The following is a 23,825-nucleotide window of genomic DNA, read 5'->3' on the forward strand; positions in this document are numbered from 1 at the left end:
TGGTGAAGACATTTCATGCTCCCTTGTAAAAGTATTTTGTAAAATATAAAATACCATATTTTATTTTGATACAGTTGTGGCTGCTGTATTTTGTAGTTTATTTTGATACACATAAAATTGAGGTATTTGGTATTTTATTTTAAAATACACTTCAATGTCCCTGGTCTCTGATAAACATTTAGTAGTTTATGGATCGTCAAGGTTTCACAAATGTATTTTTTTGTGTATGGCTCCCTCCAGTGGAAACACTCCCTTGATTTAGTGCAACAATTGCTTGCATTGTTATTTTACAACAGATAATCCATAAACTTATACATATGACCTCAATAAAAACAATGAAAAAATGTATTCAAATACAATGTAATTTTATTAATGTTATATGTTAACAATAAGTACTGTTGAGTTGTAAAAAAAAAAAAAAAATGTTATCTCATTCATGTTAATCTATTTTCATGTTAATCTCATGAAAATGACAATAGTATTAGTAATAGTAACTGACAATGATATTGCAGAATAGCATAAAACACACAGTATAAACCATCATACAGTATAAAAGTGAGTTGCTAACTTAATACTTTATCAAGATACTGTTCTACAAAGTAGAACGCAATTTGATGTACCTACCCCTTTTTCAAGCTTAAAGATAAGTCCTTTGTGTCTCCAGAATGTGTCTGTAAAATTTAGAATATTGGAATTTAGAATATTGGAATTTTCTGTTCTGAACACGAAGTAGCTGTTTTTGTTGCCTGTGCCTTTGCTTGATCTCCCTGCCCACCCATCCGTCAGAGTGTGCCTCAATCTCCAACTGTGTCAGGTAAACACCACATTTGTGAGAAACACTACAGTAAGAACCTCAATGATTATTTGTTAAATGTCATGCTTCCAGATATTAAAAAAAAAAAATTATCTCTCGCTTTACTTACAGTATATAGACCCCCAGGATCTATATACCCCTATGTCAATTTTTCAAGAGTTTTCTGATTTTATTTCTGACTTATTAGTTAAAACTGAAAAGTCTGACAACTGAGTCATCAGGCCGTGAATTTAAGATCAGTTCAGTTATTAATTGCAATACTACATTTGTTGTATATCGACTGGAATGTCTGTGCAGATGTTTTTAAATAGGAGTGACTAATTAAAATTTAGATTAGTGGAGCATAAACATGCGATACGTACCTGTAATCCATAATATCCAATGGCCCTACATTATAAAAATTAAGGTTACAGCAATCCCATTTCATTGAAAACAGTTGGTATTTTACATATTTATAATTCTACAAGATATAATGCCCTGGTAGACCTGTCATGTCCACTAAAGACGAATTTACAAATAACTTACCTGATGCTTCTCTATTTCGAAATGCAAACAGAAATGACCTTAGTAACTAGCAGTATGGATGCTATCTTTACTAACACATTGAATACTGTGACATCCATTAAATTAAAAAATACAAAAAAAAAAGTCTTTAGAATTGTGTACAAAGATAGTATGTCCTGCTATAGGAAGGCTCTAAAATTAGTCCTGTTGATAGGCGGTTGTTATTTAATTTAGTGGGCAGGGAACATCACTCTTACATCATGTTGCGTTGGGTCTCAAAGTGAGAGAAATTTGGATCCTATTTTAACATCAGGGAATTTTAAAAACAGAGACTTATTGACTTAATATCACTTCAACATGACTGTGGACACACTATACCTACACACAGTTCTTTACAACTCTTTGTAGCCTTACAAAAGATGATTTTCATCATAGGTGCCTTTTAAAATTATTCTGTAAACAAACTGTGTATAAATATACAAACTAAGTCAATGTACATTTTGAAGTTACTAAGGGTTAACTGGTTTCAAGTAAAGTAACTAAGGCCACACTTTATTTTGATGGTTTGTTTGTTGAATTTAAGTTACATTGCCTCAACATACCAACTATACCTCAGAATATTAAGTACTGTTAGGTTGGGGTTAGAGTTAGGGTTAGAGAAAGTTGACATGTACTTGCAAAGTTTCTTATGGTCAGTTAAATGTCTGTTCAGCAGCAGTATCAAAAGAGATTAAGCAGACAGTCTACTGATAATTAAATAGACCATCAAAATAATGTGTTACCATAACTAACCACTGTTTTTAGTTTATGAACACTGAGACAATTCTGAAAATACAGTACAGTACAAGACACAAGCTGACATTCCTCTATTTCTTTATTAACTGCTGAAGCATTGACAGATCCTGCTTGAAACAGGCACAGTTCAGACATGGAAAGGTGTTCATTTTTTACTATTAATATTATATTTTATTTATGTGATGCATATGAAAGCAAAGTCCCAAAATAATATTTTACCTGTCAGACAGAGCTTTGCACTGTGGATATATAGCTTTCATGGCTATCTGGTGTCTTATTTTTCCATAAATAAAATGTTCTCCTGTGAAGGCTTATTGCTGATGGACGCAGAGCTGCCAGAATAGCTGGATGCGCTTTCAGTACAGGCCTCAGAGTGAATAAAATCAGTATTTGAACACCCTTTAGAAATGGACAGAAAGTTCATAGAGTCACAATTTTGTGTTCATTTCCCTAGCACGGGCACCTTTATGACAATAACAATATCAAACTGACATTGTTGTAAAAAGATTGTAAAAAATGCTAATTTATTTGATAAAAAAATTGACATCCAAAAATGGCGTTTAAAAAAACGAAACAAATTTTTTTATTAAAGGACAGGTCAGTAATCGATTATAGACACCAATGTTAGATGTCAATTTAATGTCATTCCATTTATATCAAATCGGTTGGCATATTAACGCTTTTGGTGCATTTTGAGTTCTATCCATTTTAACACAATTTCCATTGTAAAAACGCTATAAAAGTAAAGATGAGTTGTTTTAATACATTTGTGTACAATAAACATACCTGTGTTGTGTTTAAGACACAGAAAACCACAGTCAGAAGAAATTGCAGATATGAATCACGGACGATGAGCAAAATGTAACCGATGGACCAGGAAAGGCCGAGCATCACTGCCAGAGAGAAACTACTCAAAATCTTATTCTTTAGAGGGGTTTTTCGTGACCTACACATAGGAAGAGGTTTATCTTTGAAATGTTTTTTCTTTTATTTGATAAATGAAGCTTTTTTAGTCCAAAATTATCTTACCTGCCTAAGTTTGGATTTGTCTTGCAGATGTTGTGCGAGAAGTGCAGCAGTATTGCTGCGTTTGAGATCAGCATGAGCAGTAAAGGGAGCACCAATCCCCAAAACATGGGTTTCCCCATACTGAAGTTCAGATTGTGGTCTAGTGCAGCCAGCCAGCAACTGCAGGTAACAGATGTAAAAATGTGAATAAATTAAATCGTTAAAATGAATAAAATGTCAAAATACTTAAAATATTTGTTTCTTACAACTCTTCCTGTCGGTAACCTAATGGCTCCTTTACACTGTAGGTGGAACCCAACGAAATGCCAACAATAACGGCTGGCAGACCTAAAAATGACGAGATGCTTATTATACTGGAGAAATAATTTTACCTTTAGGGCTTATATTTAACTTAGTCCCTTATTTATCAGGATTGCCACAGCGGAATAAAGCACCAAAAATTTTTGACTATCCCACCACCGTGCTGGGAAACTTATGTCAATATATGCGAAGACTATTCAATCACACAGTTGGCCCAGTTTTACCTCCCACAGGTCTTTGACAATGAATTGAAAACATGATTCTGCCTACACTTTTAGAAATAAAGGTTTTAGAGCTGTCACTGCTGACCTTTTCAAAATTTACATGTTTGTACCTAAAGTATTCATATTTGTACAGAAAGGTACATTTTAGTACCAAAAACCAAATGTAAGTTACACAATTATATGCTGTACCTTAATATACCTCTTGCTTTTTTTATTTATCCAAAGGTACTGCCTCAGTGACAGCTCTTGTAGCTTTATTTCTGAGTGTGTATAATTACTTGACATGCACACATTGTTCATTTATTCATTTTTTTTTCGGCTTAATCCCTTTATTAATCTGGGGTCACCACAGCGGAATGAACCGCCATCTTATCCAGCGTATGTTTCACGCAGTGGATGCCCTTTTAGCTGCAACTTTTCACTGGGAAACACCCATACACTCTCATTCACACACATGGAGGAAACCGGAGCACCCATAGAAAACCAATGCGAACGTGGGGAGAACATGCAAACTCCACACAGAAATACCAACTGACCCAGCCCAGGCTCGAACCAGCAACCTTCTTGCTGTGAGGCGACAGTACTACCTACTCTGCCACCACGTCACCTGCACATGAGTTAATCTAGATAATGATTAGCTATAACTGAGGTAATTTTCCCTCAGTGTAACTGCCTACAAATACAGCATCTGGCCACCTGGTGCACAGACAATAATCTGCTCTTTAACGCCACTAAGACCAGGGAGCTTATTGTGAACTAACAGGCTCACATCATCCCATTCTCATCCTTCAAACCCACATCTCAAAGGACCTGTCCTGGACCTCCAGCCTGGTCAAGCTCACCAGTGCCTCTTTTTTCATAAGGCAACTTAAGAGTAAACAGTTGTCCTTAGTAGTCTTGATGAACTTTTATCGCTGCGCAATAGAGAGCATCCTGACCAACTGCGTCACAGTCTGGTAGGAAAGCTGCTCTGTTGCTGAGCGTAAAGCACTGCAGCGGGTGGTGAAACCTGCTTCACAGGAACCTCACTTCCAGCCATCGAGGAAATCCAGAAGAAATACTCTTGCACTGAGCACGCAGTATTCTTAAGGACTCTTTTTACTTACTCACAGACTGTTTTCTATCCTGCCTTCTGGCAGGTGCTTTAGGCTCCCCCGGACAAAAACCAGTAGACTGAGAAACAGCTTTTTACCCAGAGCTGACTATTTTGCCCCCCTCATACACCCCCACACTCCCTTCATAACCTATACTCTCTATAAGCAACAGTCACATTTAAAATTGTACACATTCATTGCACTTCATTGCCCTAACTCATCTTGAATTGTACATACCCACTGTATAATCATTTGAAATCATGTTCATATATATCTGCATACTTCTGATTATTAACAGCAACCTGTACATATATTCATCGATTGTAAATCTCTGATCATAGTAAATACATACTGTATGTAATGTTTATCTGTAAATATTTCCCATCGTTTTTCTATAATTGCACTTTATAACTTATACCTCTATCCTGCACTTGCTGTTGCACTCCTGCTTAGACCTAAACTGCATTTTGTTGCCTTGTACTTGTACACGTGTAATGACAATAAAGTTTAATCTAATCTAAAATTGCTTTTTCTCACTGGAAGGAAAATATCACAGCAGGTCAGTTTCACACAACTAGATGTTAACTGAGTTTTCGCACATTTGTGACCAATATACATAATTGCTGTCATGTGAAATGGTGAAATCAGATGGGACGTACTGTTCCTTTCGATCATTTAATATTGTTTACCAAACCAGAGAACACTTGTTTTAAGTGCAATTAGTTTATTTACATATTTGAAGCATCATGTAGATCGTTTCTCATGTATCTGGAAAATATTTGATAAGATTCCAGCCCATTTGGTGACCCCAGAAACCCCAAAAAGTGTCGGAAACAACACACCGAGCCATTGGAAAGGAAAATCACGAATCTATAGATCATTTCAATGTGATGTCATTGGTCCATGAACATTTCCTGCTTATTTTCAAAATGTTTCCTAACTGCAACAAGATGATGCTGTCATAATATTATTGATCCATATCTGGACCTTTTTGAATTCTCGGAAGCTATGAAAGTTAAAAATGCAAAACAGATAATAAGTTGGGAGGGCTGTATGGTGGCTCAGTGGTGACTCTGTCGCTTGCCTCACTGCAAGAAGGTCACTGGTCTAAATCCTGGCTAAGCCAGTTTGCATTTCTGTGTGGAGTTTGCTTGTTCTCCTTGTGTTGGTGTGGGTTTCTTCCGGGTGCTCCAGTTTTGCCCCTGTCCAAAAGAATCCGCTATACTTGAACTGGATAAACTAAACTGACCATCGTGGATATGAGTGTGTGAATGTAATAGTGTATGGGTGTTTACCAGTACTGGATTGCGGCTGTAAGGGCACCCGCTATGTAAAACAATAATTGGCAGCTCGTTAAGCTCGTACCCCTGAAAAATAATCTGAATATATAAGCTGAAAGTAAATGAATGAATGATTGAATGAATAAGACAGAATTGTTACTGTTGTTACTGTTAACATCCCTGGTGTATAGCTGGGGTGTCCAAACTCGGTCCTGGAGGGCCGGTGTCCTGCATTCTTTAGTTCAACCCTAATTAAACACACCTGAACCAGCTAATCAAGCTCTTTTTAGGTATACTAGAAACTTTAGGAAAGGGGTGTTTAAGGAAGCTGAAGCAAAACTATGCAGGACTCCGGCCTTTCAGGGCTGAGTTTGGACACCCCTGGTCTATAGCAATCAATGATTGACTCTACATTGGACTACAAAACGAGGCTTCCTTTGGTAGCAGCCATTTTGACAGTTGCATTTTCCCCATTCAAAACTATTTGAGCAACTTGTTTATGCTGTAGTCAGAAGGGTCCATTTTTAATTCAACAACACATTCATGTTTTGTACATATTTAATGTCTCCTACCCCATCCAACAGGCAAGGCGACCTTTGGAAACCATGTGGGTGTTCCTGACACTTGGTTTTTGAAGAGGAGGAACACATTAAAACCATACAGAGTGTTCCAAGTGAATGTAGCCAAGAGGAAGAACTGAAGCAGAGCTGTAAACACCGTACAGGGACCTTGGTCTGGGTAAGTGTGGTAGTCAGACGCAGGAACTATGTTTTGGGTAGACTTTGCCACAGTCAGATGTTTGACAGGGTTGTTTATGCCAAAGATAAACAGCAGGTAGAAAACCATCATGCTTATGCAGACGTTCACCACTAGTAGAGTAGGGTTGGTTCCTCTTGACTTCCTGCAACAAAGGTATTATATAAAACAATGTCTCAGCAGCTGTGTCCTTGATAGACTGGGAAATCAATAAGATTTTACCTGGTTATGATTTGGTACACTGATGTTACAGATAGACCCACTACAGACAAAGCACAGCCGATAATGCTGATCCAACTCAAGGCTTCAGAATACTGATAGTTGATATTAAAGGACTGCAGAAAATGCAGAAAATTCTGGTGTTAATGGACTTCAATTCACAGCATCAAGAAATTAAATAGTTGTTTGTTAGTAAATAGTTCTTTAACCCTTTATAGAGCACTCATTAAAATAGCCATTGGAAAAAAATCTGTGTGTTACTGTGGGTTATTACAAAACTTTGGTGAAAAAAATATTATATTGAAATCGTTGTAAATTAAAGTAAAATAAATAGTTCTTTGCCAATTAGGATTAAGGAGCCTTTTGGAAAATAGAGGTTCTGTATTGGCATCATTTGTTCATTGAGATCAATTGATGTCAAATTTAATGTTGAATTCACTTAAAGGTTCTTTTGGGAACCAAAAGTAGACTTTCTACACTTAACTAAATAGCATACTTCCAATGTCACAGAACAATTTTTGGTTTCCCAAAGAATACTTCAATGAATCATTCTTAAAAGAGTTTCTTAATCTACAGGAAAATTTAAAAAAAAACGACGCCCCCACTTTTTGAACATAGTCATGAAAATGTTGTAGCCTAAAATTGACAGAAAATCAAAGCTACATATCTGTACAAAGGTTATTCTAAATTTTAGTTTGATATGTCAAAGCTTTCGGTAAGATTTTGTTTGGCTGCAGTACCTGACATGACTACCAGACAACCTCCAGATTTCATTGGTAAACATACAAGAGCAAGCCTATGATTGCTCTATGCTTAGACTACAATATTATGGTTTAAAATTAAACAGTAAATTAGGCTTGCTCTTGTATTGTATGTAAAAAAAAAAAAAATTAAAAAAACTGGTAAAATGTTTATACAAAAGTCTTGGACCTTTCCAACGATATTTAGTTTGATGTGATTGAAATAGAATTAATGGCAAAAAAAGTTTGCAAGTATTTATGGAAATTAGTGTCCCGGTGGTGGGACAGTGACAGTTAAGGGGTTCACCACTATTAAAAAAACATTTTGTGGAATTAAAAGGCTATTGAAGACACTTCACTGAAGCGTAAATGCCAAGAAAGAACCTTTATTTTTAAGCGTGACTAGTTACATATTATTTGTGTTATTTTGTGGAATTACAGGGAAAAATACAAAACCTTTGTTTTAACTGGCCATTTAAGTCAAGTAATATTTAAATCCTTCTCTTACCATCAGAATGGCGAAGTTTGTCTTCACAGTTTTAGGTAAACATCTGCATTCTGCCTGACCTGATGGGCCTGTTGTTTTGAAGCAGCCATCTGGGCTCCAGTCATTTTTAGAGTAACTCCAAAATACACATGCAAAGTCATTAAGGGACATTGTGGAATCTGCCTGAAAGGTTAATTAATACACACACATGTCGACCTATCAGTTTCAATTCTCTATCAGTGGTATGTGAGAATTAGTTGAAATATGGTATTTCATTCATTCTATTTTCATTAGTACTGTATGCTAGGGTTGTCATGAATGCAAAAGCAGTCGATAATGAAATTTTAAACACGTCCATATATCGTGAACATTTGAGTGCTAAGTGCATTATTAAACTGAGTTGATTTGCCATTGTGTCATTACTGTTTACTGAGTGTAACCACAGATACAGGGACACTGAAGCATTTCAAAATCGTCGATCAGTTGGTTTGTCTAAAAGCTGACATACAGTATAAGCGATTCGCTAATGAATTGCGGCTTTAAAATGCTCCAGTGTCCCTTTATCTGTGTTTACACTCAGAAAACAGCAGTGAGTTTGGTGAACTGAAGACAGTCACGGCCAATCACAGTCATTTCTGTTGAGCATGTGAACACAATGGCAAATCAGCGCTGTTTACTAACACTTTTGACAGCACTCAAATGGATGCTTTTAACATTTTAGTACAGATTGGTACTAAATACCAGTATCGTGACAACCCTACTGTATGGCACAAATCACAAAAGGGTACCCAAGAAGGTAATGAAGGTTAGACTAGCTTCTCACCGATTCTGTGAATGTAAACTTAATTTGATCAAGTTCAGTAATTTCTGGAAGGCTGGCAGATATCACTCTTCTCTTGGTATCAAGAGTAGGCTGAAAGCTGTTTGACTGGAAGAACCGATCATTGTCATAAAGGACGAACCCAATATCTTTATTGAAATCTACAAAAGAGCAAAATGTAATAACAGACATCCCTCTCAACAGATCCTTTAATGTTGAAATGCCTCCCAAATTAAGTAAAGAAAAAAGTCAAAATTAAGCCTTGCCTTGATTAAATGCGATGTTCATTTGAAGGTCTATTACATCTTTGAAAATCTCAGTCTGTGTTGTTTGTAGTTTAATTCGGTCAGGTAAAAAGTTGTCGCTTTGACCTGGAGCAATAAAGGTAAATATGACTGTAAGTAGCATGTTAAAAATCCAACCCCCTGTTCATTAATTTATTAAGGTTCTATTCATCCTTATTTTCTTGTAAGATGTATTTTTAAACTCCAAATAGGATTGCACATCAAATCAAAATAAAATCAAAATCGTAATTTAGTTCTGTGATCAGTAGTAAATATCCTCCAAAGGCCAGAGGGTACTCTTTGCAAGGAACCTGCAAATATGTCCTAAAGCCATAATAATTAAGAGAATTTTAAAATTTAAAAAAGCATACACAGCGGCCTCTGGTAAGTTTGCGAAAACAAAAACTGCAAAAAAAAAAAAAAAAAACACTCCCTGGGACTTATTTTGCGCTCTTTATAAATGTATACGTGGTACATATCCATAATGAGCCTGGGTAGTGCATTCAAGTCCTCCTGGGACGTTCAAACTTATAAGTTGACAAGTCAATGGAGGAGGGTTTGTTAACTATTACAAGACAAAAGAGCAGGGTTTCTTAACTCTGCTTATAGAAATCGAAGATAAAATTTTTTTTGCATCAAATGTGTTTCTTCAATTATATCCTCGAGTTTATTTTGCATACAATAATTGTACCCACTGATCTATATCTAATAACATATATTTTATATATTAACGCTTTTTATATATAAACGCTATCTCACGGATTTTAGATTTAGTGGGTAATTCATATGAATTCATTCAGTATTATTCGTACAATTTAGTATAATTTGCTCATCCACTAATGACGGTTGGGTTTAGGGGTGGGGTTAGGTGCCATGCCTCCTTTTAAAAACCATAAATCATATACAGTTTCCCACTCTTAATAATAATTTGTGGTGGCGGTTAACACTTGAATGAAATTTTCCAACTTAAATACACTATCTGCCTCTGTGTAGTAAACACTGCTCCATCTAAAAGCAGGTGCTGGAGATTTACAGCTGATTACAGAACTGGTATTACTGACAAAATGCACATGAAAAATACCCTCGATTAATCGTGCAGCCTTACTATAAAATCTTCACACACTTGCCTTTAAAATACGTTAATTGCACGTGTCGGATTGCCGTTTGCCCCTTTAGTGACTGCATTGCGATATTCGGTTGCACCAACAGTGGACTGGAATTCTCACTTAAAGAAATTTTCTGAAGAGTCTGCGTTAGTCTGAACAAACACAATTAAGCAAGTCAAAAAAAAGTCCATGTGAATGTTGTATATGAAATGGTTCTGTATGTCGTGCAATGATTTGTTACAGGGAAACTGCAGAACGGCTGACTGAAGAGAATATTTCTTCCCTTGTGCTTAGGAGTTGACTGACCGTGGCCACTGCTGATACAACAATATCATTCTGGTCCTGTGAGGGAAATGAATGAGAACGGACAACAAGAAGCTAGAACATCCATCTATACATTCTACACATAGAGTTTCACAGTTTCAAGACATATTTGAGTAATATATGGACAAATCTAACAGGTGGATTACATTTTTTACATTTATTTGTAGCCCGACAGTTGCACTTTTCCATATTTTACCCCAATTTGTCTAGAAACAGCCCAGCCTTTTTAGATTAGGAATGAAAGTGAAATGATTTAAACTTGAAGAGTTAGTTCTTCAACAAATGAAAATTACTCACACTTATGTTGTTCCAAAACAAACATTTTATTGTATCCCATACTTAACGCTTTACTGTATTCTATACATAACTGATGCATTGCTTTAAAGTAGATGTGTGATCAGTTGTAGTTATATCAGTCACTAAGGAATGTTAAAATGCATGGTTTTTCAGTGTGTGCAGTAGGTATGGAGATTAACGTAATGGAAAAGTTATGTGGCTCACAATATACAATATGCTTTGAATGCATAAATTAATATTTACAAAGATTACAATGGAGAGCTCCAAGTGAAGTTGTTGGATTTTGTGTGTAAGAACTGACTTTGCTACTGAAACCTGTGAGTTGCCACTTTTCAAGTGTCACTCTCTGATTGACGTTTTCACTTGGATTGACACTATTATGTTAAGTACTGCTGGCCCAATTGCATCTCCCACTTGTTCTACTCAGAGCTGCTAAATGTTTTCTTTTACTGCATGGAATGATGCAAAACAGTTTGGTAAAGGTGTGCTGATGCTTTTCTGAGTGCTTTGGGTGTTGTGCAGAGAAATCAACACACTTTTTATACATCATTAATTTTCTTTTCGGCTTAGTCCATTTATTAAATCTGGGGTCGCCAAAAGCGGAACAAACCGCCAACTTATTCAGCACATGTTTTATGCAGTGGATGCCCTTCCAGCTGCAACCTATCCCTTGAAAACCCACCTATACAAACTCATTCACGCTCATACACTACGGACAATTCAGCCTATCCAATTCACCTGCACCGCATGTCTTTGGACTTGAGGGGGAAACAGGAGCACCCGGAGGAAACCCACGCGAATGCAGGGAGAACATGCAAACTCCACACAGAAACGGCAACTGACACAGCCGAGGCTCGAACCAGCGACCTTTTTGCTGTGAGGCGACAGCACTACCTACTGCGCCCCTGCGTCGCCCTTCAACACACTATGCCAAAGATATTTTTCGTCTAATGCTGATTGAATGGGTTAAAATTGCAATACTTTAATTCATCTGGTAAATGATCCAGCATATAGGTTGTTCTTAAAGAGCATGGTCATGTTTCACAATGATTGTTTTCTGTTATAAATCAGAATTCAAAAATTGCAACAGAGGCTCACTGTGAAAACGTACCCCTGTATACATTTCTAGAGAACCTGAATTATGTAGCCAGAGCTATGTATGGCTGCATATCATCTTTAAATAAGCTACGGGGTGGGATGATGCCGCCGACGGCTTGTGGCTTATTTTCCACTGTTACCAGTTTGCCCAGTGGCTTGTTGCGTACATTGGTGAACTTGAGACACAAAGAGGAGTTGACAGCGACGACAGGGTATGAGTCTGACAAAGAACAGTTTCATAAAGCAGGTGAAACAAAAACAAAAGGCAAAAAATAAAATAAACAAGTAAATAACAGTGTGAGAATGTGGTAAGATCTGAAAACCTTGTAAAAATAAGATGACCGCGAAAGCCCAAGATTACTTTTGAAAACAGTTAATTGGGTTTAGAGAAGGCGGTGAGTGGGTTAGTCGGGGCTTTTGAAAACACTCGGTTAAGAAAAGGGTGTGGTCGGAGCGATCAGTCAATAATTTGGTCCTTCAGTCAACAGCAGCCTCTGGTGGATTTATGCCTAAAGAGCAGGTGCGAATAGTACTCGCAAGAGATATTTGAGATCTGAAAAGTGATACACAGCGGCCTCTAGGGGATTCGTGAAAACAAAAAACTGCAAAAAAATTTACCTTCTGGGACGTATTTTGTGCTCTCCAGAAATGTATAGGGGTACACATCCATAACGAGCTTGGGTTGAAATTTTTTGTTGATATCTACTGTAGTATTGGGCTAGAGTGTGTTAAGCTCCTGATGGGGTGCCCGACCTGTTTTGTGATGAACTAACCCTTTAACTTTTGTTTTCCAACTGGACGTAATGGACGTAATGCATTGTGTTCTGTGGTGAACTAAGTCAAATTAGTATGTTATTTTATGTTAAGGTTTGAAAGATGTGTCTCTGTATGTGCAGCATATGAAAAATAACGTGCAAATTATGGTAAACTCTCAGCTACACACGGCTAACAACAGATATTAACAAGAAATGGTTCAACTTTGTATTGCTATTTTATTCGATTACACGTTTACTATTATAAATAGGCTCTAAACGCTCTAACTTTTATAACCCAAAATATGTCTAAAACATTTTAAAAGTAACTTTCTATAAATTGCATCTTTTATGTCTCATAGATGTTTAATAATAGACATTTTGGCTAAAACAAGGCTAAATTTGGCATGTCAATCTAATCTATCAAGCATCAATCAAATAAGCATTTATCAGTAGTGCCAAACTGGACTAGTTAATCAAATAGACAATAATAAATGGCTACATGCGTGTGAAGTTTGTTCAATCTGTCTCTTTGATGATCTATTTTTAATGACAGCCCAAATTAGCCCAAGATGTCTATTACAGTATTTCCCAGCAATGTTCCTAGAGGCACACCAACAGTACATATTTAGATGTCTACCTTATCCAACCCAATCATTTGAGGTTTTGGAGTCTCTTCTAATGTTCAGATGGGTTGATTTAGGTGTGTTTGTTTAGAAAGAAGTTGAAAATGTTTACTGTTGGTGTGCCTTCAGGAAAATGGTTGGGAAACAATGGTCTATTACATATTAGTGTCCTTTAAACACTTGTGGTGGGTGCAGAGTGGAATACTTTCAGGCTTAATAATTACCGTGGTTTGTTGGTTGGACAGCAGGAAGTGAGTAATTTTAACAGCATTCGTGATGTTCTGGGACGTCAGTCGCTCTGGTATGGATGTGAGGATCTGCGTACTGGAGGCCAAAACTTTTTTATCATTCAAATTAGCTCCAGGAACCTTAATTTACAAAATGCAATCAGCAATCAGACCTTTCTTTGTTTTCATACGATGCAACATGATGTACTTTAGCTATGACAATTCATTTGAGATCAGTACTTACATCTGCATTAATGCTGTCCAGGGTCAAATTACATTTTACTTGGTTTGGAGGCTCGAAAGTGCGAGTGATAATATTACAGAGTGCAGAGGCTTGAGGGATTCCAGCTGAAAAAATGGATCTACATTAGATATCACCTATGCTGTTGTTGTCTCTTGAAAACAAAGCATCAATAGAGCTGCCATTTTATTACAGGGCAGCGCTCCTTTGAAATGAATGTGGGACCAAGGTGCTGTGTAGGACTGGCCATCCAGAGCCAGAGATATATACACATATATACATACATTTATGATCAGGAGCTTTCCCAGTGGTCAGTATGCAAATATTTTTAAATATACATTCCTTTTTTTATATCGATAGATAAATGAACGTACAGAAATTGCCGACAAAGAGTGTGTGTGTTTGTGTGCATGGAAGTGTATTATCCACCATGTTAAATGTGATCTCATCCATGTCATGAAACACAACCCCTCCCCTGCTTTTACTTCTAATTCTAACGGCGGGAGCAGTTTGTTTGTGAATGAATCTCTGTTATAAACAATTCGCTTTAACCATCGATATCCCTTTGTCTCAATGTGCATATCCACCTTTCTGATTGAAATGGTATATAACATTTGTAATATTCAATAATTTAGGATGGACAGTCTGCACATTGAGGCGCAGGCACTGTTATGTTATCAGGCACCCTTATAAGTTATACTTCAAAAACTAATGTTCCTGAACTTAGCCAACAATAATACAAGTTTCTAGCATCAGCATCTTTTTGTCATACAGTATTTCCTTTAAATTGTTTGCAGATTTTATTCAACCAAACTAGCATAAGCCTAGAATTTAGTGCAAGTTGGTGCTTCTTTGCCTAACCGTACGTTCACACCGAAAGCGGCAAGAGCGTCAAAGTAGCCGGAAGACATTCATTTTCAATGAGAGCTGGCGGCGATAAGCGGCGAGGAGCAGCGCGGTGCGTCTTCGCCGGCGTGAGCATCGAGGAGAGTTGAAATGAAGTCAACTTTATGGTAATGAGCTATGACGCGGTTCGGCGGCAAGCAATCAGAATGAAGACGTCCATCGCTTGATAGCAGTTCAGAGAACACAGACCTGTGAACTTTGGTTCCGACCACAGTTGTTCCCAAGGGTTTGATTATTGCGGTCGCCGGATTTCCAATTATTTACAATTTTTTCCTACAGGAACATACATTAAATAAGTTACTGGCGAGTTACTGATGTTCATTAATGTTATATAAATTTATCTTAAAAAAGCGGGAATCTCACGCGATGTGACAATACAAAACAGTACAGCTGCTTCAGGATATTTCAGACATATGGACACATATTGGATAAATAGAGCAAAGCCACACCACACGCAACTTGATCTTCCATTGTTGTATGAATTTGATAAGAAGTGCGCAACATTTTCACGCTAGAAACATGTTTTATGCAGGAATGTAACTGATATGCTGCAACGGCTCCTTTAAATATGAGATTAATGTAGCGAGTTTTGACGCTCTCGCCGCAGGAGCTGAAGGCAGAGAGCGTTGTCGCCAGGGCGGCCAGAGCGACCTTGGACGCTCTCGCCGCTTCCGGTGTGAACGTACGGTTAGGGTGAAAGCAGTTACTGCATTATTATCAATAACGCGACTTTAGCACAAAAGTTCATAACATAAGCGAAATCTTACCTATGAAATAGTGTCTTTTTGCTTTGTTTTCTTTGTTTGATAATTACTAAAAGCGTGTGCAGCGCCAATGTCTAGCATCTTCAGATTGGCTTTAGTCTTTTCTTGACTAGTATGGTTAAATAACATTTGTCCTGGAAGCACTGTACAAATATGGCGGCCGTATTGATGCATGCTCATGGGCTGTATGCAATATCTAGTGTGCAGGTATATATATGAAAGATAAAAGATATTTAAAGTGTTTTAAATGTAAATAGCACGTAGTAAAGAGAGTGAAATACCATTTGGTGTATTTGATGGACACTGCTCTACTGAGGATGCAAACTGGCCTAAGACAGTTTTTGGAAAAGTGAATGCATTGGGTGTTGGGAATGTTTGTCCAGGGCAGAAATTTGCTGTGGGGGAAAAAATAAGAAAACACCATGCAAAGTAAGGTTAGTAATTTTGAAAAACATTTTTACACCAAAGAATCATGCAATAGATTTAATGAGTTTTTTTACGAATGTTGCAGGTAGTTCCAGTCCAACCGTCTGGGCAGAGGCAGATCCCTTTTTGAAAGGTCCCACTGTTTTCACACACCAGATTCGGGCTGGTTGCTGCTGCTGCGCTGAATGTTGTACTAGTCACTGCTGCGTTTACTGTTGTGCTAAATGAAGTTGTACTAGTCGTTGCCACGTTGACGGTTGTACTAGTTGCTGTTGTACTAGTTGTTGTTATACTAGTCATTGCCGTGGTGACTGTTGTACTAGTCATTGCTGTAGTGACTGTTGTACTAGCTGTTGTACTAGTCATTGCTGTAGTGGTTGTTGTACTAGTAGCTGTTGAACTAGTCATTGCTGTAGTGGTTGTTGTACTAGTAGCTGTTGTACTAGTCATTGCTGTAGTGGTTGTTGTACTAGCTGTTGTACTAGTCATTGCTGTAGTGGTTGTTGTACTAGCTGTTGTACTAGTCATTGCTGTAGTGGTTGTTGTACTAGTAGCTGTTGTACTAGTCATTGCTGTAGTGGTTGTTGTACTAGTAGCTGTTGTACTAGTCATTGCTGTAGTGGTTGTTGCACTAGTAGTTGTTGTGTTTGTTGTACTAGCTGTTGTACTAGTCATTGCTGTAGTGGCTGTTGTACTAGATGCCATTGTGCTAGTTGTTGCCAAGTTGACTGGTGTACTTAATGTTGTTGTACTAGTTGTTGCCACGCTGAGAGTTGCACTAGTCATTGCTGTAGTGGTTGTTGTACTAGCTGTTGTACTAGTCATTGCTGTAGGGGCTGTTGCACTAGATGCCATTGTGCTATTTGTTGCCAAGTTGACTGGTGTAATTAATGCTGTTGTACTAGTTGTTGCCACGCTGAGAGTTGCACTAGTCATTGTTATACTAGTTGTTGTTGTACTAGTCATTGCTGTAAAGGCTGTTGTACTAGATGCCATTGTGCTAGTTGTTGCCAAGTTGACTGGTGTACTTAATGTTGTTGTACTAGTTGTTGCCACGCTGAGAGTTGCACTAGTCATTGTTATACTAGTTGTTGTTGTACTAGTCTGTGCTGTAGGGGTTGTTGTACTGGCTGTTGTACTATTCATTGCTGAATGGGCTGTTGTACTAGATGCCATTGTGCTAGTTGGTGCCAAGTTGACTGGTGTACTTAGTGCTGTTGTACTAGTTGTTGCCACGGAGAGACTTGCACTAGTCATTGTTAAACTAGTTGTTGTTGTACTAGCCATTGCCGTGGTGACTGTTGTATCAGTTGGTTCCGCATTGACTGTTGTATTTGTGATTGGGGAGTTGACTGGTGTACTAGATGCAATTGTGCTAGTTGGTGCCAAGTTGACTGGTGTACTTAGTGCTGTTGTACTAGTTGTTGTCACGGAGAGAGTTGCACTAGTCATTGTTAAACTAGTTGTTGTTGTACTAGCCATTGCCGTGGTGACTGTTGTATCAGTTGTTTCCGCATTGACAGTTGTATTTGTGATTGGGGAGTTGACTGGTGAACTAGATGCTGTTGTTCTAACTGTTGTCAAGTCGATAATCATATTAGTTGTTGTTGCGGTGGCTGATGGGTTGACTGTTGTAATGGCTAATGCTGTAGAGTATGTTGTAGTGCTTTCATTATTCATATTTAAAATCTGATCCTGCCCAAAAACAGCTGTTTCACAAAGAGAAAGCATCAGATTAAAGTATCAAACTGCAACCAAATTCTGATTCTTGAATTGTGAGTACATTTGGTGTATTAGAAAAACATTATATTATATTTAATAACAAAAGCTTTATGAAATAAACAGTTTTGAATAACGACAGAGATTATGTCAAGTTATATTTAAAAATAATGTTTTTTTATGTGTATTGTTTTTAGATATTTTTGTCTTGAAAATATTAAGACTTAAAAAATATATTAAGAATGCCTCTATACCTATTTTGACTGCCTTCAGCTCCTGAGTTTTCTTTGTGTGTGTGTGTATTTCCAATACTTTGTCACCTCTATAAGGTGACTCATATTCACCTTTTTCTGCAATGTGTAAGCTATTTTCTGTAATTATTGTAGGACTTAGGACCGATTCATTTGCCTATGGGGAAATGACTAGAAATAACAAACGGTGGTTAAAGTTCAAACTACTAGCTCTACAAACAATTTGTAGAATTTGTGTTAATGACAGCACATAAAAACAAAAATAATCTAATAAGAAAACTATTTACCATCCTGTCAGTAAAGTTTCATGTTGGGTTTAACATTCATTCAGTCTTTGATTTTTGTATCCCATAAAGTTATCAGCTGTGCATATTTATGTTTTGCTTATAATATATTAAAAAATAAAGCTCATTCACTTACTGACATTGATAGATCACAGAGCAGAACAAGTTTTTGTTCAAGTTTAAAACAAAAACTAATTAGTTTTTTACAATGCACACTATTAGCCACTGGCTTAATCATTCTCCTTTTGCTTAGTCTCTTGTTTAACAGGGATCACCACGGTAAAATGAACCCCCAATTATTCTTGCATGTCTTATGCAGCAGATGCCCTTCCAGCCACAAGCCAGTACTGGGAAACACCCATACACACACACACACACACTCATACACTAAGGCTAATTTTGTTGATCCAATTCACCTATAGTGCATGTCTTTAAACTGTGGGGGAAACCGGAGCACCCGCGCCAACACAGGGAGAAAATGCAGACTCTACACAGAAATGCCAACTAGCTCAGCCAGGACTTGAACCAGGGACCTTCTTGCTGTGAGGCGGCAGTGCTAACCACTAAGCCGCCATGCCGCCCTACTGGCTTACTATACCTGCCTAATATTATAGATATTAACCGTTTAAAGAATGATCTTATTCCACATCCCTAATCCTATCCAATACCTAAACCCAACTACTACCGTGCAAACTATTAATAAACAGCTATTTAGTAGTTTATGAGCTAAATGTCCTAGATAATAGTTAATAGCATGAATTGTCAATCAATTTTATTTTTATAGCACTGGTAAACACAACCAGAGGTTGACCAATGTGCTGCACAATACACATCACGACAGAGAAAAAAGATAAAACTTTAGCTAAAACAGACAATTTTCATTGATAAAATGCCAAATCAAAGAGTTAAGTTTTCAGTCTAGATTTAAAAACAGACAGGGATGAAACAGATCTAATACAGAGAGGCAGAGCAATCCACAACCTAGGACCAGGTACTGCAAAGACCCGGTCACCTCTGCATTTCAGCCTCGACTTACAGTAGAGATGCATAACAGTCTCTGGTTAGATGACTGAAGAGACAGACCAGGCTGACGCTCAATCAATATGTCTGACAGATAAGAAGGTGCCAGGCCATTTAGAGATTTAAAAACCAAGAGAAGCATTTTAAAAGTGACTTGATAGTGCACAGGCAGCCAGTGCAAAGAACATAAAACTGGTGTAATGTGGTCATGTTTCTTGGTACCCGTTAAAGGCCTTGCAGCAGCATTTTGAACAATTTGTAAATGGGATAAGGTTTTCTGACTAATCCCAAAGTATAATGAATTACAATAGTCCAATCTAGTGGTAATAAAAGCATGATTTTTTTTTCAAATATTTTTCCAGATAAAATAGATTTGACTGTTTTTAAAAGTCGAAGCTGAAAGAAGCAAGATTTAACCACTGCATTTATCTGTTTGTCAGAGCTCAACCAATCATCCAGAATAACACAAAGATTTTTAACCCAGGGCTTCATAAAAAGAAAACTTGATTTTTAAAGATTAACTATCGGTGCTCTGGAAGAAATCAACGGGCCGAACAAAATAATTTTAGTCTTACTGTCATTAAAATCTAGAAAGTTCAAAGACAACCAAGCTTTCACATCTGACAAGCATACCATAAGAGTCTCTAGCCCAGTTGAACTTGGTTTTAAAAGCAGGTAGACGGAATTATACATCAAAATAATGACTGACCTAAATATTTAAAGAACTGAAACCTTTAAAGTTCCTAGTAAACAAAAAGATGGTTCTCCCATGGCATCAGAAATTTGTTTACAAATATATTACAGTCCTATTTATGCAAAGTGTTTTTATTTGTTTATAGTGTGTTGCACTGTACCTTTTTTTAGTCAAATTAGTAAGCTTATCTTTTTAGCAGGAATTACAAACCCAAAGCATGGAAATGCATCCAGAAAACAAGCAAACAATCAGTACTGTGAGTTGTACAAACATTTAGATACATAACATTTTTAGATACATACGCATTAATCATTCCTAAAACATTTAAATTGTTTATTATTAATTTTAAAACAATGTTAAATGTATTAGTGTATATATTTAAACATTAACCCTGTAAATATTGAACAATTATAAGAATTTAACCTTACCTGGGACAAACATTAAGAGCAGAAAATAATCCATTACACAGATATTGAATGCAACAAAAAAGTACTGTAAGACAAACTACTAATGTGAACAGCTCTTGTTACGGCCAGGTTTATAAAGCATAGTAAGGGTGGGAAGTCCATCAGTCAAGGAAGTAGCCTTACATTTCCAATGAAATTTGCATCACAGAATGAGCTAAACTAAGAATAAACAAGAAAAATGCAATACAATAATAACAGTATACATTTTTTTGTGACGTGCATTATACTAAACAATAGTTTGATGCAAGTAGATGAAAAACACACAGTTAAAGTCAGAATTATTAGCCCCCCTTTGATTTTTTCAAATATTTCTCAAATGAAGTTTAACAGAGCAAGGAAATTTTTACAGTATCTCTGAAATATTTTTTCTAGAAAGTCTTATTTTTTATTTTATTATTATTTTTTTTTTTTGGCTAAATTAAAAGCAGTTTTAATTTTTTTAAACAACATTTTTAGGTCAAAATTATTAGCCCCTTTAAGCCAGTTTTTTGATCTATAGAACAAACCATCATTATACAATGACTTGCATAACTACCCTAACCTGCCTAGTTAACCTAATTACCCTAGTTAAGCCTATAAATGTGACTTTAAGCTGTAAAGAAGTGTCTTGAAAAATATTTAGTCAAATATGATTTACTGTCATCATGGCAAAGATAAAATAAAGAAGAAATGAGCTTTTAAAACTATTATGATTAGAAAGAAATTCAAAAAAATATTCTCTGTTGAACAAAAATTGAGGAAAAAATAAACAGGGGGGCTAATAATTCAGGGGGGGGGGGTTCAGATTGCATTTATAATAGTGAACAGTCATTTATTTCAAAACTAGCATCACAAACAGCTTATACAAATAAATGAGGCACAACTGACATTATGACATAATAATTAGGAGATACAAAAAAGCTTTATTTGTTCCTATTGCTTGATTTGTGATATAACTATTACTGTACATCTTTGATGTTTGACACAGGGTGAACCTAAAAGCAGTAAAGAATAAATAAATAAACAAACTGCATACATTTTAAAATAATATTTTTATGCTCGGAAAGACAATTTAAATTCAGAATTTATTCTAAAGCAGTCAAGAGCATGTCTGGATTAATATATTTACCACAGCCACTGCTTGTGCAATATTTAATGTGAGTATTTGAGACTTTGGGCCCTATCATATACCCGGCGCAATGTGGCGCAAGGCGCGACGCCATTGTTTGCTAGTTTCAGCTTGGTGCAAGAGTCGTTTTGACATTTTGCATCACGCTGTTTAAATCGCAAATCCATTTGCGCTCATATGTGCGCCCACAGGGTTCTGGTCTAAAAAGGAAGGCGTTCTGAGGGGCATTGCTGGCGTGTTGCTATTTTGAGAAACTATTATAGATTTTTCAATAGACAAGAACAAAGCCGGCCTATTGTCCAGTGCAGAGCGTGTTAGTTGTGCGCCTCGCTTACATACTGCTTACAGTTTTTTACAATGGCTATGACACTTTTTTAAATACATTTAACAAGTTTCCTAAACTCTTAACACGGTTAGCACAACATCCATCTTCGTGGGCTATACAATTAACACATTTCTTGTTGCTTTGACACAAAATGCATCAAGTTAACACCAATTTAAAATGCTTGAACTTCTTTTACACACAAACTCAACCAAAACCAAAACAATGTAATTTTACAGTCCAATTTACCAATACTTTCACACAGTATGTCAGAACAGATAACATCATGTTCTAAACAGAAACTATATAGACTAAAGCCAAAGTAAACAGCTGTTCATACTGTCAATTGAAACACAAATATATTCCCTGTATATGTGTATATATATATATATATATATATATATATATATATATATATATATATATATATATATATATATATATATATATATATATATATACATACAGACAGAGTTCTGTAATGTGCTCACTGTTCCTTTCAAAAACCTCATGAATCCTCTTTTTGAACATACAGTATGATTATGTGATTTGAAAAACCAAACCACATAAGTGTGGTTTCTAAATGGGAATCAGCTGCCATATATATATATATATATATATATATATATGACATCTCCCATATGAACATGATTTCCATCTAGAAAGCACACTCATGTGTTGATATTTTTCAAATCACATGATCATACTGTATGTTTTAAAAAAAGGACTCATGAGGTTTTTGAAACGAACAGTTAGCACATTACAGAACTCTGTCACCAATACGTCCAGGTAAGGTTATACAATACGTTGATTACTTTACTATGCACAGTGTGTTTTGCAGTGAACTACTCTATAAACCTGGCGTTCAGTGCATGCATTAGTTATACAGTACAGTATAGCATTTACACTGTGTCTAATTACTTTTAGAGAATCATGAAGTTGGAGGTCAATCAAGTCCCACATGAAATTATCTATGTTGACGAGGCTGGCTTCAACTTAGCGAAAAGGCGTCGTCGTAGGAGAAACATAATAGGCCAAAGGGCCATCGTTACCATGCCGGGCCAGAGAAGAAGTCGGGCAAATGCAGAAGACCAGGCAGAACAGAAAATTATTTTGTTTTTTATTAGAATTGCGATGATTTTTCTGTTTGTATATCTTGCAATGATGTCCTTTTGCAAATTAAATCTGTACTGCAGCAATTCTGTGTCTGTATTTTTTAACATAAACTGTAAATTTTATAAAGCAATTTTTTCCTTTATTTTTGTATTGAATTTTTGCAGTAAAAGAAAGAAAATGCATGCATTTACTAAACCCAACAAAATGAAAATGTAGAGAGTCTTCCAATATAAGGGCAGAGCTGACACATAAACTAATGCCGTTTCTGTAATTTTAACTGATGATAGTGTTTTTATTGTCAGTGTTTTCTGATTGACTGAATGTTTCTGTTGAAAGAGAACATGTGTTTGTGTTTTGAACAATTATGCCATTTTGAAACATGATTGCAGTGTTTTGTTAGACACAGTGTAGTGTGTTAGTTTATTATTGTATTTTGAAAAGAAGTTTAGATGTTTAGTTTACAATGTGTGATTTTGAGCATAAAATTAACTGTTTTGTCAATTGTGTGTTTTAGTTGCTGCGTTAAGAGTTTAGCAAACTTGTTAAATGCATTGAAAAAACTGTCATAGCCATTGTAAAAAACTGTAATACACACAAGATGGAGAGCAATACGCAAATATCTTTACATATGAAAAAGAATTAAAGTATCAAGGATATATAAAGGATATAATAAGGATATATATAGGATATAAATATAAAGGATTAAAATATTACAAAACATATTATTTTCT

At 36.4% G+C, this 23,825-nt stretch overlaps 1 protein-coding gene across 5 annotated transcripts; it reads right to left on the reverse strand.

The window, feature by feature from the left end:
• Nucleotides 1-345: 345 nt before the first annotated feature.
• Nucleotides 346-20,624, reverse strand: adgrg7.1 (adhesion G protein-coupled receptor G7, tandem duplicate 1). Of its 5 annotated transcripts, XM_073937483.1 has the most exons (18): nucleotides 20,510-20,624; nucleotides 16,188-17,822; nucleotides 15,969-16,082; nucleotides 14,021-14,124; nucleotides 13,774-13,917; nucleotides 10,694-10,794; nucleotides 10,474-10,604; nucleotides 9,329-9,433; nucleotides 9,066-9,223; nucleotides 8,264-8,425; nucleotides 7,019-7,131; nucleotides 6,613-6,941; nucleotides 3,388-3,469; nucleotides 3,143-3,301; nucleotides 2,900-3,059; nucleotides 2,333-2,512; nucleotides 1,177-1,201; nucleotides 346-805 (listed from the first exon to the last, which is right to left on the reverse strand). In XM_073937483.1, the coding sequence occupies exons 1-16, from the start codon at nucleotides 20,541-20,543 to the stop codon at nucleotides 2,336-2,338; spliced, it is 3,708 nt and encodes a 1,235-aa protein (XP_073793584.1). In that variant the 5' UTR covers nucleotides 20,544-20,624; the 3' UTR covers nucleotides 346-805; nucleotides 1,177-1,201; nucleotides 2,333-2,335. The 5 variants fall into 5 exon arrangements, 4 of the variants coding, with proteins under 4 accessions (XP_073793584.1, XP_073793586.1, XP_073793583.1 ...); XM_073937485.1 differs by lacking the exon at nucleotides 16,188-17,822 and having other exon boundaries at nucleotides 20,510-20,595; XR_012397851.1 differs by lacking the exons at nucleotides 346-805; nucleotides 1,177-1,201 and having other exon boundaries at nucleotides 2,175-2,512; nucleotides 3,147-3,301.
• Between the last annotated feature and the right edge of the window lie 3,201 nt (nucleotides 20,625-23,825).

This window comes from Danio rerio, chromosome 22 (assembly GCF_049306965.1).
Source record: "Danio rerio strain Tuebingen ecotype United States chromosome 22, GRCz12tu, whole genome shotgun sequence".
In the NCBI taxonomy this organism is placed as follows: Eukaryota; Metazoa; Chordata; class Actinopteri; order Cypriniformes; family Danionidae; genus Danio; species Danio rerio.

Excerpts from the sequence above, each read along its gene's own strand:
- adgrg7.1 (XM_073937483.1), bottom strand. The coding sequence starts at position 20,543 with ATGGATTATTTTCTGCTCTTAATGTTTGTCCCAG. Across the intron at positions 9,224-9,328 it reads GAACATCGCATTTAATCAAG|ATTTCAATAAAGATATTGGG; the intron begins GCAAGGCTTAAT and ends GCTCTTTTGTAG. Across the intron at positions 2,513-2,899 it reads GTGTCTTAAACACAACACAG|GGTGTTCAAATACTGATTTT; the intron begins GTATGTTTATTG and ends CCATTTCTAAAG.